Source organism: Pseudoliparis swirei, chromosome 3 (genome assembly GCF_029220125.1).
Source record: "Pseudoliparis swirei isolate HS2019 ecotype Mariana Trench chromosome 3, NWPU_hadal_v1, whole genome shotgun sequence".
Lineage (NCBI taxonomy): Eukaryota > Metazoa > Chordata > Actinopteri > Perciformes > Liparidae > Pseudoliparis > Pseudoliparis swirei.
This window is the reverse complement of record NC_079390.1, coordinates 8,220,335-8,236,743: the sequence shown is the minus strand read 5'-3', so window position 1 is coordinate 8,236,743 and position 16,409 is coordinate 8,220,335. Positions and strand designations below refer to the sequence as shown.

Below are 16,409 nucleotides of genomic sequence, written 5' to 3'. Positions count from 1 at the left end.
CTCACCGCTTCCATTTGTGTCTGTCATGCTTCTCCGGCTCTGCTGCTTCCTTTCATCTGAGATGTTTCTCTTTTCTTCCTCTCAGATCTGCAGTTTGGGGGGATGCCAGCTAAAAAGTGAGTGTGTTTTCCTGACATCTAAGACTTTGCCTCAAGCAAATGATTCAGCTGTCCATCCAACTTTATCACTGTTCAAACTCTTTTATGATTCATTATTTTCTTTAAAATGCTGCGCGCATGTCTGTGTGTGTGTGTGTGTGTGTGTGTGTGTGTGTGCATCAGGCCGGAGCTTCAGTGGAGTCAGATGGTGGAGAAGAAGCCAACAGGAGGCGGCTGGCAGTCAAAAACCATGTGCACCAGCACCAACTGGACTCACACCACCCATCCCATGGCACCTGCACCCATGCCCGTCCCCCAGATGGTAAATTAAAAGCGACATTTGCACAGTTGTCAATTTGTGTGTGTGTGTGTGTGTGTGTGTGTGGGGCACTCATTCTCTTGTTAGTTATGGGCTGGACAATTCATACTATTATTATTGGACGCCCTCAACCTAAAAGATGAGAAAGATTAAATTCAAGAATAAAATCCATTCGGTTCACGATGATTAAAAAAAGCTGCCAGTGTGTTTGCTTTGTAAAAATAAAAATAAAAATAAGTTGAATGAAATCTTAAGTAAAGTGTTAATAATGAAACAACAAAGTTTTCATATGCAAATGCCTTCATCATTTAAAATGTTGAATGTAAACGTAGGGCTGCAATATCTATTTTTGCCGTTCTGCTTTAGTTACAATATAACTATTACAAATTAAAAATGAAATCAAAGTGACAATAAAGTCTCTTTATTATACTATTATACACTATTATTCATGTCTGTTAATGTGGCCATTTTCTCGGGAAAGCACTGCTGCACTGCTCTAGCAAAAGAAGTATGCTATTGTGTATTCATCTGGTGACATCCATCATTCTGTCGGAGAAGTCAGTTTCTCCGAATGGTCGTATATCTTATTCTGAAATGAAACTCATTAAATTAACCTGTTGGCCCGATGTAACTTCCCGCTGCACTCAGGGCTTTCCAAAGGAGATCCAAAACGTGTGTCCGTCCTTCATGCTCCACTCTAATTATCCTCAAGTCTCTTCCATTCAATCTGGTTTCATCTTTTAATTTTTGGCTGATTGACCTCGCGACTCAAACTGCTCATTTATTCAGCAAATGGCTCGGAAAGCCACGACAGGAATTTAAAGCACAAGTCTTTTGAACATGAGGAATGGGCAACAGTCTGGTGTATCTTCTCTGCTCACGAGCATGGCTTTTATTGTTGTAACTCTTTCTCTGTATCCCTCCACAGAATGGGATGATCTATACTGGCTACGTAAGTACATTCATGTCCCTCCCCTGCTCTTTATGCACTGGTTTGATCCTGACATCCTCCAAAAACCTCTGCTTTTTAAATATAAACTTGTGACACTTTTCTTATTATAATTATTATATAGATTATCAGAGGGAATGGCAATTATTCTGCTCACTGTGTTGCCTTGGCATTGTGTTTCCTCCCCTGTGGCGGCCAATCTTTTCCCTCAATTCTACATTTTGAGATATTGCACCTCTTTTTTGTTGCTGAGGATTCGGTGTCTTGCTCCACAAAAACAAATAAAAATGTCCATTCTGTCTTTGTTTGGGGGACGTCTTTGACAGGTGAGACATGAGGCTGACAGCATCAGGAGTATATGTGTAACCAACCTTCAGGTCAAGACTGTTCCTCAGGGGTGGGGGGTGGGCGTCGCCAACAGTGGGAGGGGGGTCAAATAACAGTATTTATATGTGTGTATGTATTAGGGTATGCAGCTATGTGCATATATATGTTAATATGTGTGCAGGTTTTTGCATGTCTACCCGTATTTATATGTATCTTCTTTTTAATTAAAAAAAATATATATATAATAATATACAAATTAAAGGTACCATTTAAAAAAAAAGTGGTACCTTTGTATACATAAAATGTATACATATTTTCCTTTGCATGTGCATATCTCGAAAACCAATAAAAGATTTGATCACAAAGAAAAAAGACTGTCCCTCAGCCAGAAAGTGGTTCATCGTGTTCCTCTCCTCTTTCCAACAGGCTCCTGCACAAGTGGCGTTTCCTATGACGACACCCCAAGTGCCTGTGTATGGAATGGTAAAGAACATCTCACCTCAATCACTCATTCATACTCAGCTGGCATGGATCTACTCTAAATCTGAAACTTTGTGTTACCTCCTGTCCACTCCTCCATCTTCCGTCATTCCTTCTCCTCACCTGTCCTCTGACCAGCTCCCTCCTCAGATGAGTCATCAGATGGGGGGTGTTCCCATGATGCAGCCGCAGACCGTCATGTACAACCAGCCTGTCCTGAGACCCACCAACCCTTTTGGACACATCCCGGGGACACAGGTAACACACGGACGTATATTCATGCGCATGAATAACATGATGCAGTTAAATGAGTCGTCAGACATGTTGGACGTTTGCTCTCTTGGTCAAAGTTAGATGAGAAGATTGATAACGCATATTTGTTGAGTCAATATATTGTAAGGTGACAGCCAGCATAAGGACTGGAGGCAGAGGGAACAGCTGCCCTGCCTTTGTACAGATGAGAAAAATAACACATAACACACACACACACACACATACACGTACACATACATGTATATATATTTACATATATATGTATTTATATACATATATATGTATGTATATGTATATATATACATGTACATATATATGTATATATACATATATATGTATATATACATACATATGTATATATACATACATATATATATATATACATATATGTATATATATATATATATATATGTATATATATATATATATATATATATATATACATATATGTATATACATGTATATATATATATATATACATATGTATATGTATATTTATATGTGTCTATAATCTCTCAGAAAACCCCAGTCTATCTCTCAGTATATGTCGACTTGTTTAGGAGATAATAAAGAAGGTGTGAGGCAAACAATCCAAACCTAAACTTGACTGAACATTGGGGCGTCTCTATTTTTATGCTTCGGAGTGTGTACCCTAAACTAAAATAAAATGTTCTGTTAAAGTGTAGGAAATAACACTGAATAAGACTGAAAAACAACACCGTGGGTAGATCCAGTCAGAGTAGGACCTCCTAAATTGATATATAACTACAGCAGCATAACAACAACCCAAATTGGATTTTTCCTTTAACTCTGTGGTCTTTCTATTTGCAAATCTTCTGGCATAATCGAGACATCATTCATAGTTTTAATGACTTTAATAAGGCGAGGACACCTCCGAGAAGCAGCATGAATCATGTTGTCAGGTAAGTGTGAAGACAGTGTTTTACACAGCGAGTAACCACCAGTCGGTACATCCACAAGACTCTCGGGAGAACAAGTGTATTTTAACCAATTATTTACAACATAACAGAGGAGAATAATTGCCGACTGAAGCACTCACGCCCATGTAAAGCTGTTTTCCTGGCACTGCGGCAGGTAATATGCTTGTCAGTCGATGCCTGAACACATGATGGGGTGTTTTGTCAAACTAAATTACTCTCCATTCTCCTCCCGTCCTCTGCAGATGCACTTCATGTAGGGATGATTCTGTAACCATGGCAGCAAAGCCAAGAGAGAGAGAGAGAAGGCGAGACGAAAAAGAGATGGAAAGAGAAAGAGAGAAAGAAAACAAATCCAGAACCAAATCCAGTGCTGGAGGAAGAAAGAGGAAGACGTAGAAGAAACGGGAGGGGAGAGGAAGAAGGAGAGGAGGACCAGAGGATGGATAAAAGATGAAATGCTGTATCTGTTTCCATGTAGCCTCGACATCTAATCTCCTCTCCTCTCTCCATGTGGCTAATGATCTCTCTGTCTTTTAATGGGGTACCAGAGGCTCCGCATCAATCCCACTCATCCTCCGTTTGATTTGCCGATTCAGTCGGCGATTATGACCTGCGATGACAGCTCTATGGAAGTGCACAGGCTCTACTGCCACTTCCCGTCCTCCTCATCCTGATCATTTCCTGTATAAAAAACATACCCACTTCAAACTCGGAGGACACGCGCCTCTTTCTCTGATTGGATTGTTTGCTGGCACTTTACTCAATGTGAACTTTGCCAAGGGTGTATGTCTGTGTCGGTGATTTTAGCGTCTTGTTCAGATTGGTTCCCGGTTGTGTGTCATTCATCACCTGATGTCAGAATCATCGTTTTGAATGTGTGTGTGTGTGTGTGCGTTTCCTTTTTCTACATTTCAACGTGCTGCATCAACATTAACGTTTGAGTCTTTTTATGAGCTCCATTTGTTCTTAATTGCCAACTTCACATCCTGAATCCGACTTGGAGCGATAATTTGCGGGTGCGCCTGCGAGTGTGTGGATGGACGTGGCTGTCGGGTGTGTGTCCCGTTTTGTGTTTCTCTCTTGGTACCTGATGTCATCACTGTGTTGCCAGGTACCCGATGTGTTCCTGCACTGGAACTAACCGATGAAAGCACTGAGCCAGATCCAAGCATCGCATTTGGATGTAAACAAACCTCTTTCACTGACTTTGCTACTTGGGGTCGCGTGCTGTACACACTTTTGTGTTTTGTCCCCCCCCCCCCCTCCTCCTCCTCCTCTACAGCTGTGCAATATCATGCAATCTCGTGACTGCCCCCCCCCCCCCTCTCCCATCTGTAGGCTGTTTAGAAAGCTGTTTCCTGCTGTCGTGTCGTGTGTCTACATCAGGTTCCTGTACAGAATGATGTTTTACGTTGTTTTCTAACCCGTCCTGTTCGACACGTGCTGCTCTAAAAGTCGTGAAACATGCACTGAGCCAGATAGAGTTGACTGGGTGTTAGGGAGGCGGGGTTTCTCAGTCTTTGCCAATCAGAACTGGTCTAACTCCCAACTGCAGGACTTCCTTCCTGTCCTGCATTCGTCCTGTTCTTAATGAGTCTCCTGTGATGTCATTTATCACTCCAGGAAAAAAAAACTGGATACGGGAAATTACTGCAGCAGATGTCTCACCTCCAACTCGGAGTAATCAAAGACGCTGCAACCGCAACCACAGAGAGGGCTTTGCGAGTGTAGTGTCAACATTTACGGACAGGACAGCTCAAGGTCAGTCGGAGGAGTCACGCGAGGGCCAGACTGTCGTAAAACGACCGAGGGTCACGTCCGTTGATCACGACCCCGGTGATGCAGAGACGGCAGACAGATTAACTCAGACAGCCAGACACGGGAGGCTTTAATGAGACGGCAAACGTTAATGTGGCTTTTGCTGGCGGACCCAAGGTCAAGTTCGACCCACAGACAGACGGTAGATACATTTATATATATAGCACAAACCTTCAAAGAGGGGACAACGCTCTGCTGCACAAAAACCTAAAATCATTGCTGGGATGTACAGTTGAAAGGGGCAATAATCGATTGGGGATGAAGTTGTTTTCTATTGATTGTGTCTGTTCTATGTACATGTACTGTGTGTGTGTTTGTGTGCACATGCCTTCCCATAGAGATAAACAGGGTCGAGTTCCTCGGTGAGAGAGGAAAGGCCTCTAGTGTGCTGGTACAACTCAGCAGTGTTATTGTGGCCGCGTCGCAGTCCGTACAACCCGACATCAAATCAAGGCGGCTCCAAGGATCGCTCATCGGATGAAAACAACGGCGAAAAAAAAGCCCCGAAGTCATCGGCCCTGGGATCTCAAAGGGAATCCGAGAGCTGGAGCTGCACACGCTTGTGATTCCTGCCAAAACCCGTCAGAGAATTGCAACTGTACGGTGGCCGGTGGTTACGATTCGACCTTGAACCGCAACCGCCGGCGACGCCAAAACCCAAATCTCCCCGCAGCTACGACTCTACGACCAGCAGAGAGACTTCAGTTAGAAATCGTCACCGAGCAGGCAGATGTTCTCTGAGGTTTCTCATCAAGAGGCCAGCTGACATTTGGAAAAAGAAAAATTGTCGTTTCACCCTCTCCCATTACTCCTCATCCCAGTGGTTTGTCTTTCTCCGTCAGCTGAATGCTCTTTTCATCGTGCACTTCACTCCCAGGACGCAGCTCCATCCACCCTGGGCCGACCCGACTGTTACCGTGTCCTCTGTATATAGGAAATGCCGTTCCATGTGTTTTTAGACGTGCTCTCTCTCTGTAAAGTGATCGAAGCCCCGTTGGATGACGTACTGTACGTGGGACAATTTATTGCTGTATCTGTGTTTGAATGGTTGTATCTTGAAGGTGTCATCATCCAGGGATGTGTGGGAGGGGGAGGGGGGGGGGGTCGATGTTTGTGATGTTTGTGTCCATCTCGAGGAGGACGTGGGTGGGGTCGAGGGGAGGTTTTGGGGGCGGGGTCAAAGGTACACTATCACAACTGGTCTATACCAAGAGTGTCTTCATCGAGGAAGTGGACAGGACAGGGTCTGTCCTCTTCGAAACAGGAACATTTTTTTGCACCAAAGTCATCATCAAAGCGCAGCTTCTTCTTATTCAAGGTCACTACGGATGGATGATATCAGAACTCAAAAAGATTTGTTGTGTTGTTTTATTTTTTAAGAGACAACGAAATTGTCTTTTCTTTTGCATGATTAAGTGTCGTCTTTTTATTGGCTCGTGTGCCACGGTAAAAGCATGACCATTGTGTGAACTCTCACTTACCCGGTGTGGTCCGAAAAACGTTAAGGAAATTTCTCCATGAGATTTTTTACTTACCTCTTGACATGAACGTTCATTGACATTCATAATCAACTGTTTTACAATGTAGGGTCCGTAACGGTTTGAAGGATGCCACGCATGCAGAAATGCAAACTTTGCAAGTAACCCATCAAACTTCAAACCCAGTTACTTCACTGCATCTTTGTAAAACACCATGGATGTCAATGCCAGTTATCACCTAGCTAGCTAGACATTGCAGTCTTGTAAAATCGCTCTTTATTAAAACGTTGCTATTTTCAATACGTGTTTGAATGCTCGCTCCTTTTTCATACTATGCCAGCAGCATCATGGGAGGTTGCGATTGAAAGTCAAAGTACTGTAATACGTGTTTGGTCTGGTCAGCATTGTGTGGTGTTTTTAACGTGTTTGCCCAGTCTTGTCCCGTCTGTTGCCATCAACTGGACTTATTCTTTCCCCAAGTCATCCTCTTCAAGCACAGGCTGGTTTCCTAAAAAACAGTCTTCGATTCACCGGAAGCTTCAACTTTACTTTTTGAGACCATTTCGGCAAACCGGACCCAGAAAGTGTACAGACCTGAGGAGTTTAGAGATCTATAGGCATCATTTTTTAACTGCAGATGGGTAAAAACTTAGTTTCCCCATTTCCGACAGCCATGTCCCTGTACACTATATTTTATTATAACCTCAGTTTAATTAGCCTTAATTTTAACTTACTAAAGGCAATGTAAAGGACACAGCAAAAAAGCTATAAAGCAAAACTATAAGTTCTGGTTTTAACTCTGGTGTTGGAGTTCCTAAAAACACTGAAATGTTGAGCTGCTTCACCAGTTGAGTCTGTTTAGGAAAGAAAGTCGAATAGAAAAGACCTGAAAGGGGAGTTTTCTGCCCTAGTATCTACGTAATTTGTCAACGTACACAATACTTCTACCTGCACTCGAACTTTACAAAATCGGAGGTTAGCTTCAAAGGGTGACTTCTCGTATTGACCACAATGGAAACCACTCAACAGTCTGTCTACACACACCTGTGTATTCATCGCTGAAGCCACTTCAGACTAACCTGGCAGCTGGAAACCAGACTTGCGTGTTTGAGCAGAAACTGCGTCTCCATGTTTTTCCCGTCGGCGCGTGATGTCAGTGCAGTTTCACGCTCAACCCCTTCGTCCATTTAGGTGCATCGGCCGACTGACCACATGACCTCAGCAGACCCCCCCCCCCCCGTGCTCTAGTGTCCATCTGTAACCTGTTCATTGTTGTTGAGGGCATGAAACTCAGCAGTGTCCTTGAAATGTCTTGTAAGCAGGGAATGAGATTCCATACATTCAATGTCTTCATTATATTTTTTTGTATTATCAACAGATTTGGATTGTTATCAAATTATTGTTTTTTTATTTTAAAAGCATAGGTTGATGTTTTAAGGAAATTGAATAAAACGTCATCTGATGCTGAGCTTTTAAAGTTATTTGGTAATTCCTTTACAAGCGCTTGGGGATTAGACAGTTCGAAAACAGTGGCCAATGGTGACTAATAAACATTAAAATGTAATAATACATGAACTGTTCCATAATCATCTTCAAATATGCACACAGAAGCTACAGTTCAATTCAAATGTATTTATTGATAATTAAACATTTTAAAGAACATAGGACAAAAATGTAATTTAAAACAAAATGATAATTGTGTTCATCGTCATTCATACAAGTTGAATGTGGCATCAAAAAATCGTTGTTTGGGGGGAGAAGGGGAGTCGAGCGTCGAGTCAGCAACCGATCCCGAGCCAGGTTATTCAACTCTGAAATGAAGGGCCTACCGATGTGCTCTTACGCAAGGCACTTTATCCCAAAGTGGTCCCGAGGGCACATTTACATAAACTAACATGACCCACCTATCCAACTGTTCCACGTCCAGCTCCGGCTGGTATTGCCTGGGACTCTTGAGTGGCAGGCGGTTAAGATGCGGGTAGACTAACAACGTGCCTGCTTCAGATGGAGACTAGAAGACGATACGCGTGTCTGCTTCCGGTGTGTGAGCGGTCAGTGTGGTGGCAACAGGAATGTAAGAGCAGAGTATGTTCGGGGAGGAAGATGCAGGGATATGACACCGAGAAAACCAAACGCAGGAGAAAGTTCATCTCCCCCCAAAAAAGGACGTGAGATTTAATTTCCAGAAATCTGAAGTCCTGACATAAAACTCCCTGAAAACAGGAGAGGAATAGATGGATTTAGGTGCATGCGTGTGTGTGTGTGTTCTCAGGGAGGGGCAGGAGTGTGTGGTCTGAGTGTTTACCTTAGTGGGGGGACACCCCATCGTCCACAGCAGTTTCAGGCCTAACGCTGCTGCTTTCCCCATCCCACGCTACAGCTGCTTGTGGCGTCCAGGGCAAGGGCTCAGTTCGGCTCCCTCCCACTCTAGCTGCAATAATCAGCAAGAGGAAGAAGGTGGCTGGAGCAGCAGCAACAACAAGGCATGCAACTAACAGTTCAAATGGAGACGGTGGAACAATGTGGCAATTTAGAGAGCCTATGTGTCACTTAAACCTAGCACAGCACGACCAACTCAGGTGGCACATGAGGAATAAGATGAGCAACTAGGGTGTGGTACAATCACGAACTGAACTACTGTAAGTCATACAATACTGATGGAGTTAGGTGTGCATGAGTATCATTTGCACGTGTGGCCGGCTGTACATGAACAACATGAAATGAACCCAGTTAAAATACATCTAGAGAAGTGTGGCGGGGTCGAGGCGCGGTATGAATGCAGAGGCAGCCTCCGTGTGTCCAAGAGAGGCGCGTGATTCTGGTCAAAAGAGGGGAAAGCAAAGGGCGTCGTCAGCCCTTCTCACGGCTACTCGGAAAAAAACCAGCGGCCTTTCCTAAATCCAAAACAACACTCGTATTCACCTGCAGCACCAAGACCGTCACCTCCTGTCCACTCAGTCGATAACCCGACGCTCTACACACCTGCGGCACGCCACACGAGAAAGAAGAAACACGTGGACCGGCTCTCGGCTCAAACGGTGAATCGCTGCCGGCTCCCATTCATCATTTTAGAACTGCACTTCAAAATCAAATGCAAATGTCGGATTTTGCGGCACGTTGAGCGCATACACACACACACACACACACACGCCACAACGCTTCACTGGCAAAGAAAGAAAGACGGTTGAACGACTACAGATGACTTAATGACTGTGATCCAATGTTTTTAGAGGCAAACACCGACTTGAACTAAACTCTTGACAGGATATATTTAACTCCTGAGTTTGTGTATACCTCGAAAAATACGGAGAGCCCGGGCTAAGCATGAAAACTCCAGAAAGGTAAATCGAGGACAACCGCTCCAACAAAACATCGGCCACGTACGATCATTTAAATCGCTGAAAAGGTTTTATCCCAATGTACTTTCATCCTTTCATCCGAGTCATGTTTACACCTGGCTATCCCTCGTGACGATGAGACTTAACGTGTGCATAATCAGATCGGCAATATCCCGTGTGACTACAAATTTACTGTAATAATTCTTCACGCCGAGAAAACGTTAATGCGAAGGGGCAAAATGCAGTCTGGAACTCGCCCAGAGTTCATTGGGTTGCAACGAAACTCAAGTGAACGTTAAACCTTCAATTCAAGAAGTTGCATTTTGCAATAATCCGTCTATTAATTTGCCATATCAAAAATGTCCACGACCCAAAATAGAGGACAAAAACTGAAACCGAGAGTCATTCAGTGAAATCAGCCGGTCAATTGACAAACACTCGATCTTTACGAAAAGAAGGTCGTTCAGTCGAGGCAGCAGGAACCTTGCCGACGCACAGCTCCATCTCCCTCCGCCTGCCTTCGGAGTCACCACGGTTACCAATCGGGCCGTTGAATGTCTGGACCGACCGACCGGCGGTCGTAAAGGGGGTCAATGCGGCCGGATTCAAACGGAGGCCTGTTACATACTCCACACGGCTTGTCCCCACAACACGAGCGAGTGGGTCTAAATTTAGACTTTAAAATAGTTATCATACGTACATGTGGACCTCGGCAAATTTAGTTTTTAAAAAGAAGGCCGCAAGCTTCATGCGTCTTGTTAAGAGGCCAGAGAGGCAGATTGGTCAAGTTCATCTGTTAATATAATTAAAGTATTTTTTTTAATGGTTATTTAGTAATTATTCAGTGTTACATTTGGCGCCGTAATTGAAACGTGTGACGATGCATACATTTAGACCTAATCCTACAGCGGTATATGTAGAGTATATAAAAGGCCGTGATTCAGTACAAACAAAAGCCCCTCCTACGATATCCTACTCTGGCCCCGAGTACAACTTTGTTCCAAGAAACATTTAAACTCTCTTAACATCCAACGGGGAACCGGCCGTGCCTCACACCATCGCACAGGAACTGAACGCGTGACAATATTACAAACTTGGCTGTCCCACTAAGCCACAGGCATCAACCGACAGGCTAGAAACTAGGTTAGGATGGAGGAACGGGGAAAATGCTTCCGATTTGAATTACATTCGAATTACGACCTTTGCTCCCTATCTGGTTTACACTGTCCCTTATGTAAATACACATGCACACACACACATCTGCAGTGTGGAAGGAGTGTGTGGGGGTGGGACTATCGGTAAGGGGGTTCTGGCGTGTTGTAAGGGTAATCATTGCGCTGGGGCGTGGGTTGCCCGTGTGCGGGTGTCTGCTCATACGGTGTGGATGCGGAGTGGCCTCCCGCTGATGCGTAAGCTCCCGATGAATCATATGCTCCGGGTGCCCCGTAGCCTCCAGATGCATCATAGCTTCCTGTCGCGGCATCGTAGTTTCCAGATGAAGCCGTGTAGCTCCCTGACGAGGCGTGGTAACTTCCCGAAGTGTCATAGGCCCCCGGTGCCGTGTACGTCGGGGGCGCCGAGTACGTCCCTGGAGGTGTTGTGGTGGAGGCCTGTGTGGTGGCTGGTGGAGGCGGAGGAGGAGGGGGGGGATTGGTGTAGGCATACTGGAGGTACTGGTACTGCTGCTGCTGGTACTGTTGATACTGTTGGTATTGCTGCAGCTGTTGGTAGTACTCGGTGTAAGACCTGGAGCGCAGTTCAGTTGAGGAAAGGAAAGAAGCAAACAAAGGTGAGTCCTAAAACGCACATCTCAACCTAAAATAATGAACATGTGCATGTTTATACAATTCGTTTTGGAATGTTAAAAATGTAAGCATTTATTGATCGGTGCTATGTAATGGACCCGTCAATCCATAAGCTGTAGGGATCTCTCCTTGCGGTTCGACATGCCTGTAAACCGCATATTAATTACAGTTTAATGTTAACCTTCAGTGTGAAATAAAGTTTTACTGATGACCTGTATCCGCCAATATTCAGGAAAATATGCAATCAGGTAATCGGCATATATGCCTTTCTAGTCGCCGGTCTCTGATAATGTTACATCGTACACAACCAATCTGTGTATAAATCGACAGGATAACGTTTAGAAGGGCTTATGTTTTATACTTCAGAGAGGTTCAAATGATTTTTGGGACGGTGGCAAAATATAAATTTAAAAAAGGACAGTCTGGAGCCTCGTATAATCAAACAAAAAAGGGATCTGTATATGCCAATATGGCTCATCAATGATCGGCAATTTGATATATAGATATATATTTGCTCCCTTTTTTCTTTTGTGATTAATCCGTGATACGATCCAAACAGCTTTATGATCCGTTGCACCCCTAGTTCCATATAAATAAATTATTATCAAAATGTATTATCATAAGTGTACCTAGTGACAGGATCTGACGATTCAGGTGTGTTGGCGGCAGCCGGGGGCTCTTCAACTCCTCCAGGTGGCGTGGGCAGTAGGGCGCGGCGCTTCGATCGGCTCTGACCAAAGGAACCTGGAACGGGGTCGGGGAGGAGCGGGGTTCGACTTCCTCTGATTGGGCTGCGATCTCGCTCACTGTCTGCAGGTGCTGCTTTTCTTCCCGACTGCTGCTCTGCCAGAACCTTTGATTCAAAATATGTAAAAATGTCAATGTACATGAAGATGTACAACACTAAATAAACACAGCGGAGACCATTATACACATTTACTACCTTCTGCCCCTCCTGAAAGAACTTTGCTCTTGCTGCCTCGAAAAGCGTTGTTGGGTCTGGTCCAGTTTGTGGATCCGTTTCTTCAAGGGAGGCAACCGTTGAAGAATTCTGATTGGCCAAGTCTTGATACACCTGGTCAGCAACGGTTCCGTACACCTGGCTGGCTAGAGCACCGTATATCACCCCATCTGCACCTTTAGCGCTTGTAATGCCCTTCAAAGCAGCGTAGGTGGGGTCAAAGGCTGTTGTGTTGTAGAATGAGTTATGGACACTTTGTTGAACCTACAAAGAAAGAGAAATGCCAGCATTTAAAATAAAGCATTAAAAAATATGATAAACTCGAACTTAATTTATATATAAACACTTCCCGTAACAATAAATAAGGGAAGTGTGAGAGTGAGTTTTTACAAAGGGTTGTGCTCAAAGGAACCAAGTAATAAATGCTTTGGACTCTTTATAAATGCATTAGCTTGGTCTTCAGAGATCATAAATTAGATGTTTTCCGTGACAGTGGATGCCCTGCTGGAGAATTAACTAACTTGTATTGGTAGTCCAGCCGCAGCGGCTGCAGCTGCTGCTAGCACAGCTGCTTGACTCTGATGGTGCTCTAGTGATGGAGGTGGTCGCGCAAGAAGACCGTCCCTGCCACCTACAATGCGAAAGGAGAACAAAGCACGAGTGGAATATTAGTTGTTTTTAGCATTTAATATGATGATGCAAAACACAAATGGATAACTTGATCTTCACCCGCCACACTACCTTGGTTGTTTGAATTTCCAGCCATTGCAATCTGGTTGATCAAAGGTTGGGCTTTGGACAGCTCTACGGCCAACTGGCGGCCCTTGTACATGGTCCCGTTGAGTGCGTCAATAGCTACAAGGGCCTCCTCCTTCCTCTCCATATGCACAAATGCATAGCCAACATTTGAGCATAATCTGGCTGTAGAGTATACAGGAAGAGCAGCGTTAACATGAGACGGATTACAAATAAAAATCCATCCATCCCAGATTTCTAGTCACTTTTTTTGTTTGGCACAATTTATTTCAAAATGTAACTTCAAACTGTCTCGGTGGCAAAATAATCTGAAGATGATTATTACATGACAATTTACAGATACCACCCAGCTCATTTTAGTACATTACAGATTAGGACTTCAACAACAAAAAAATGCTCATACTTTTCATGAATAACGCGTCATATATTTGCGTTGTACATTAAGTGTTGGTGATAGAATTTCTAACTCACCTTTGACTTTATCACAGTCTAAAACTCTTCCAAAGGTTGAAAACAACCCATGGAGGTCATCTGCTGAACATGTTGCAGCGAGGTTCCCCACAAACACTTTAGTGGAGTTGGGTGGGCGTGCACGTGACTCCTCAACCACCAGCGGCCTGCCTCTGTACTCTTTGCCATCAAGATGTCGTATGGCCCTGTAAGGAGAAGAAATATGTTATGCCGTCTTTTTGTTTTACCATTCATTTCACATTTCATTGGATTCCATGCAGCAAATTGTAAATGGCCTTTAAACCGTAAGTATGGTGGAACTTTTTTTTGCCAAACAAAGTCTCTAAAGTAAATTGGGTATTTCAAGGCTAAAAAAAATACTGCAGCACGAACCTGTCAGTTATATTATGCAAACATTCCGACCCTCATGAGCTTGTTCTGTTGTTTTATCTTTGTCCGTCAGACTGTTTAAAATGTTATTACCATTTCAGTGGACTTTTAACAACTTGAGAAAATGGCAAAAGCTAGGTTAAGGTTGGACACTGTGCTTGTTATGTTATAAAAAGGCTGCTGGACACTAATAACGGCCGAGTGTATTTAGTTATCTTATAGACGTGTTGCTTGGTTAGCTTTTCCATTAGAATGTTATGAGCAAATACTAGGACTTGAAATAGTTCATTATTAAACCCCAAATAGACGTTTTATTGTCATTCATTGATTGATTGCCCACAGCCAGCCAGTAGCAGCAAACAACTCCACTGTGACAGTCAAATTGTCTATTTTATCTACTCTACATGACCAATGTACCATTTTTTTTTATTACAGCACTGTCACACCATAACATTGATGATGTCAATCCATGTTACGTTTCTTTCATCATAATTGGGATGTTAGTCATATTGTAATATACAGGTACCTTTCACTGAATTAGCATAATTTAGCAAACTTAGTTGACTCACAATTACCTTCGCATTGAAAATGCGGAAGGTTATGTTTTGATCGCCGTGTATTTATTTATTTGTATGCGTGTTATTCGCATAACACAAAAAGTATTAAACCGAAACGCATGAAATTCGGTGGGATGATTGGTTATTATCCGGGGACCATTTGATTAGATTTTGGGATCAATCGGGTCAAAGGTCAAGAAAAGGTCAAAATCTTCTTCTTTTTTACCATAGCACGGTCCATTTTTATCCAATTGGCATGCAACTAATGCCAAAATGTTCATAATTCAATGCCCAATCTTGTGATATGCGAAGGTATGCACTCTACCGAGTGCCCATTCTAGTTTAACTATGTGATAAGCAAGTGTCAAATACCTTCTGTTTGAATGTGTTTGTGTCGAAACTTTCATATCCACGTTTGATTTGATCGCCAACATAAGACCATTATAGACCGTCAATTCATTCATCCTGCGTAATAATGGTGATGACCCGTTACCTGTCTGCTGCCCCCTCTCCCTTCAGAGTGACGAAGGCATACTGTCTGAGCAAAGAGCAGGTGTTGATCTCTCCATATGCAGAAAAGAGCTTCGTTAACTCGTCGTGAGTTGCATCTAAAGGAAGGTTCCCGACAAACAACTTCACGTTCTCGCCGCTCATCTCTGTGTCAAACAGGCATCTGGAGAAGAGAGAAACATGGAATAACGTTTACATGACGTTAAAGGTTTAACGACAGCTAACGTTAGTGAAACTCTTCCCGCGTGGTTAATCAGTTGATATAATCCCCGTGGAGTCATACTGCCAGCTGTGGTTATTTAACAATAAAGCCATTAACTAGTAACAGTATTGGCTAAGAAGCATCTTGACGTTAGCTGGCCGGGTGTTATTAGCTCAACGGAGCTAATGCAGCCGAGCACTTTCACGGCGAAAACAGATGAAGGTTAAATGAAGTCTGTGCATCTGCAAAGTTAACCGACTTCACGCTAGTTAATACCAGACAAACGACGTACACAAGATAACATAGGACTAGTTGAATGGTAATATTTACGATCACTTATGTGACCGAGTTAGCTAAAAACTACGACACTACTGGCCATTTTGTTAAGCGCAAACATTAACGGTGTAGCTAACGTTAGCTAAGCTAACTAGCTAGCTATCGCAGTGATTTCATCAGTGCTTTAACACATCTGCTTAAGCTAGATCATCGCTGGTGTCAATTACCGTGAGCTATATTCACGACCGTTAATCGAATGGCATTATATTGTGTTTAAAACGGGGGGGAATCGTATAATGGTGGTAGCATAGTAACGTTTCACGGACTCCTTACCCAACGCGGTCTTGGAGCTGTATTTCAAACCTCACTTCCGTATCCGGTTTCTCGAGGTGCGCTGTTTGGCTGGAAACCACAGGAGCGCAGTTTCATCACATTTGCACCAGACGGCTGGTTCGTGTTCATGGCTGGCGCATTCTTCCTC

The 16,409-nt window shown here is 43.5% G+C and overlaps 2 protein-coding genes across 6 annotated transcripts in view; one reads left to right on the top strand and one right to left on the bottom strand.

The window, feature by feature from the left end:
* Nucleotides 1–8,146, top strand: part of LOC130210652 (phosphatidylinositol-binding clathrin assembly protein-like) — a 25,173-nt gene extending 17,027 nt beyond the window's left edge. For 2 of the 3 annotated variants that reach the window (XM_056441134.1, XM_056441125.1), the window contains 6 exons: nt 86–116; nt 282–420; nt 1,346–1,369; nt 2,120–2,176; nt 2,312–2,431; nt 3,630–8,146. In XM_056441134.1, coding sequence (XP_056297109.1) covers nt 86–116; nt 282–420; nt 1,346–1,369; nt 2,120–2,176; nt 2,312–2,431; nt 3,630–3,644 — 386 coding nt within the window. In that variant the 3' untranslated portion in view covers nt 3,645–8,146. Of the gene's footprint in view, nt 1–85; nt 117–281; nt 421–1,345; nt 1,370–2,119; nt 2,177–2,311; nt 2,432–3,629 lie in introns of those variants that run through there. The other variant, XM_056441143.1, reaches the window with a different exon arrangement.
* Nucleotides 1–16,409, bottom strand: part of LOC130210717 (RNA-binding protein 4-like) — a 21,555-nt gene extending 5,146 nt beyond the window's left edge. The window contains exons 1-9 of one of the 3 annotated variants that reach the window (XR_008834851.1): nt 16,262–16,409; nt 15,434–15,613; nt 14,015–14,199; nt 13,529–13,708; nt 13,309–13,418; nt 12,770–13,051; nt 12,456–12,679; nt 8,989–11,767; nt 8,301–8,896 (exon numbers count right to left, since the gene is read on the bottom strand). Coding sequence is in view for 1 of the 3 variants with exons in the window: in XM_056441202.1 (XP_056297177.1) it covers nt 11,314–11,767; nt 12,456–12,679; nt 12,770–13,051; nt 13,309–13,418; nt 13,529–13,708; nt 14,015–14,199; nt 15,434–15,594 (1,596 nt within the window). In the remaining 2 variants the exon portion in view is untranslated. Of the gene's footprint in view, nt 1–8,300; nt 11,768–12,455; nt 12,680–12,769; nt 13,052–13,308; nt 13,419–13,528; nt 13,709–14,014; nt 14,200–15,433; nt 15,614–16,261 lie in introns of those variants that run through there. The other 2 variants (XR_008834852.1, XM_056441202.1) reach the window with 2 other exon arrangements.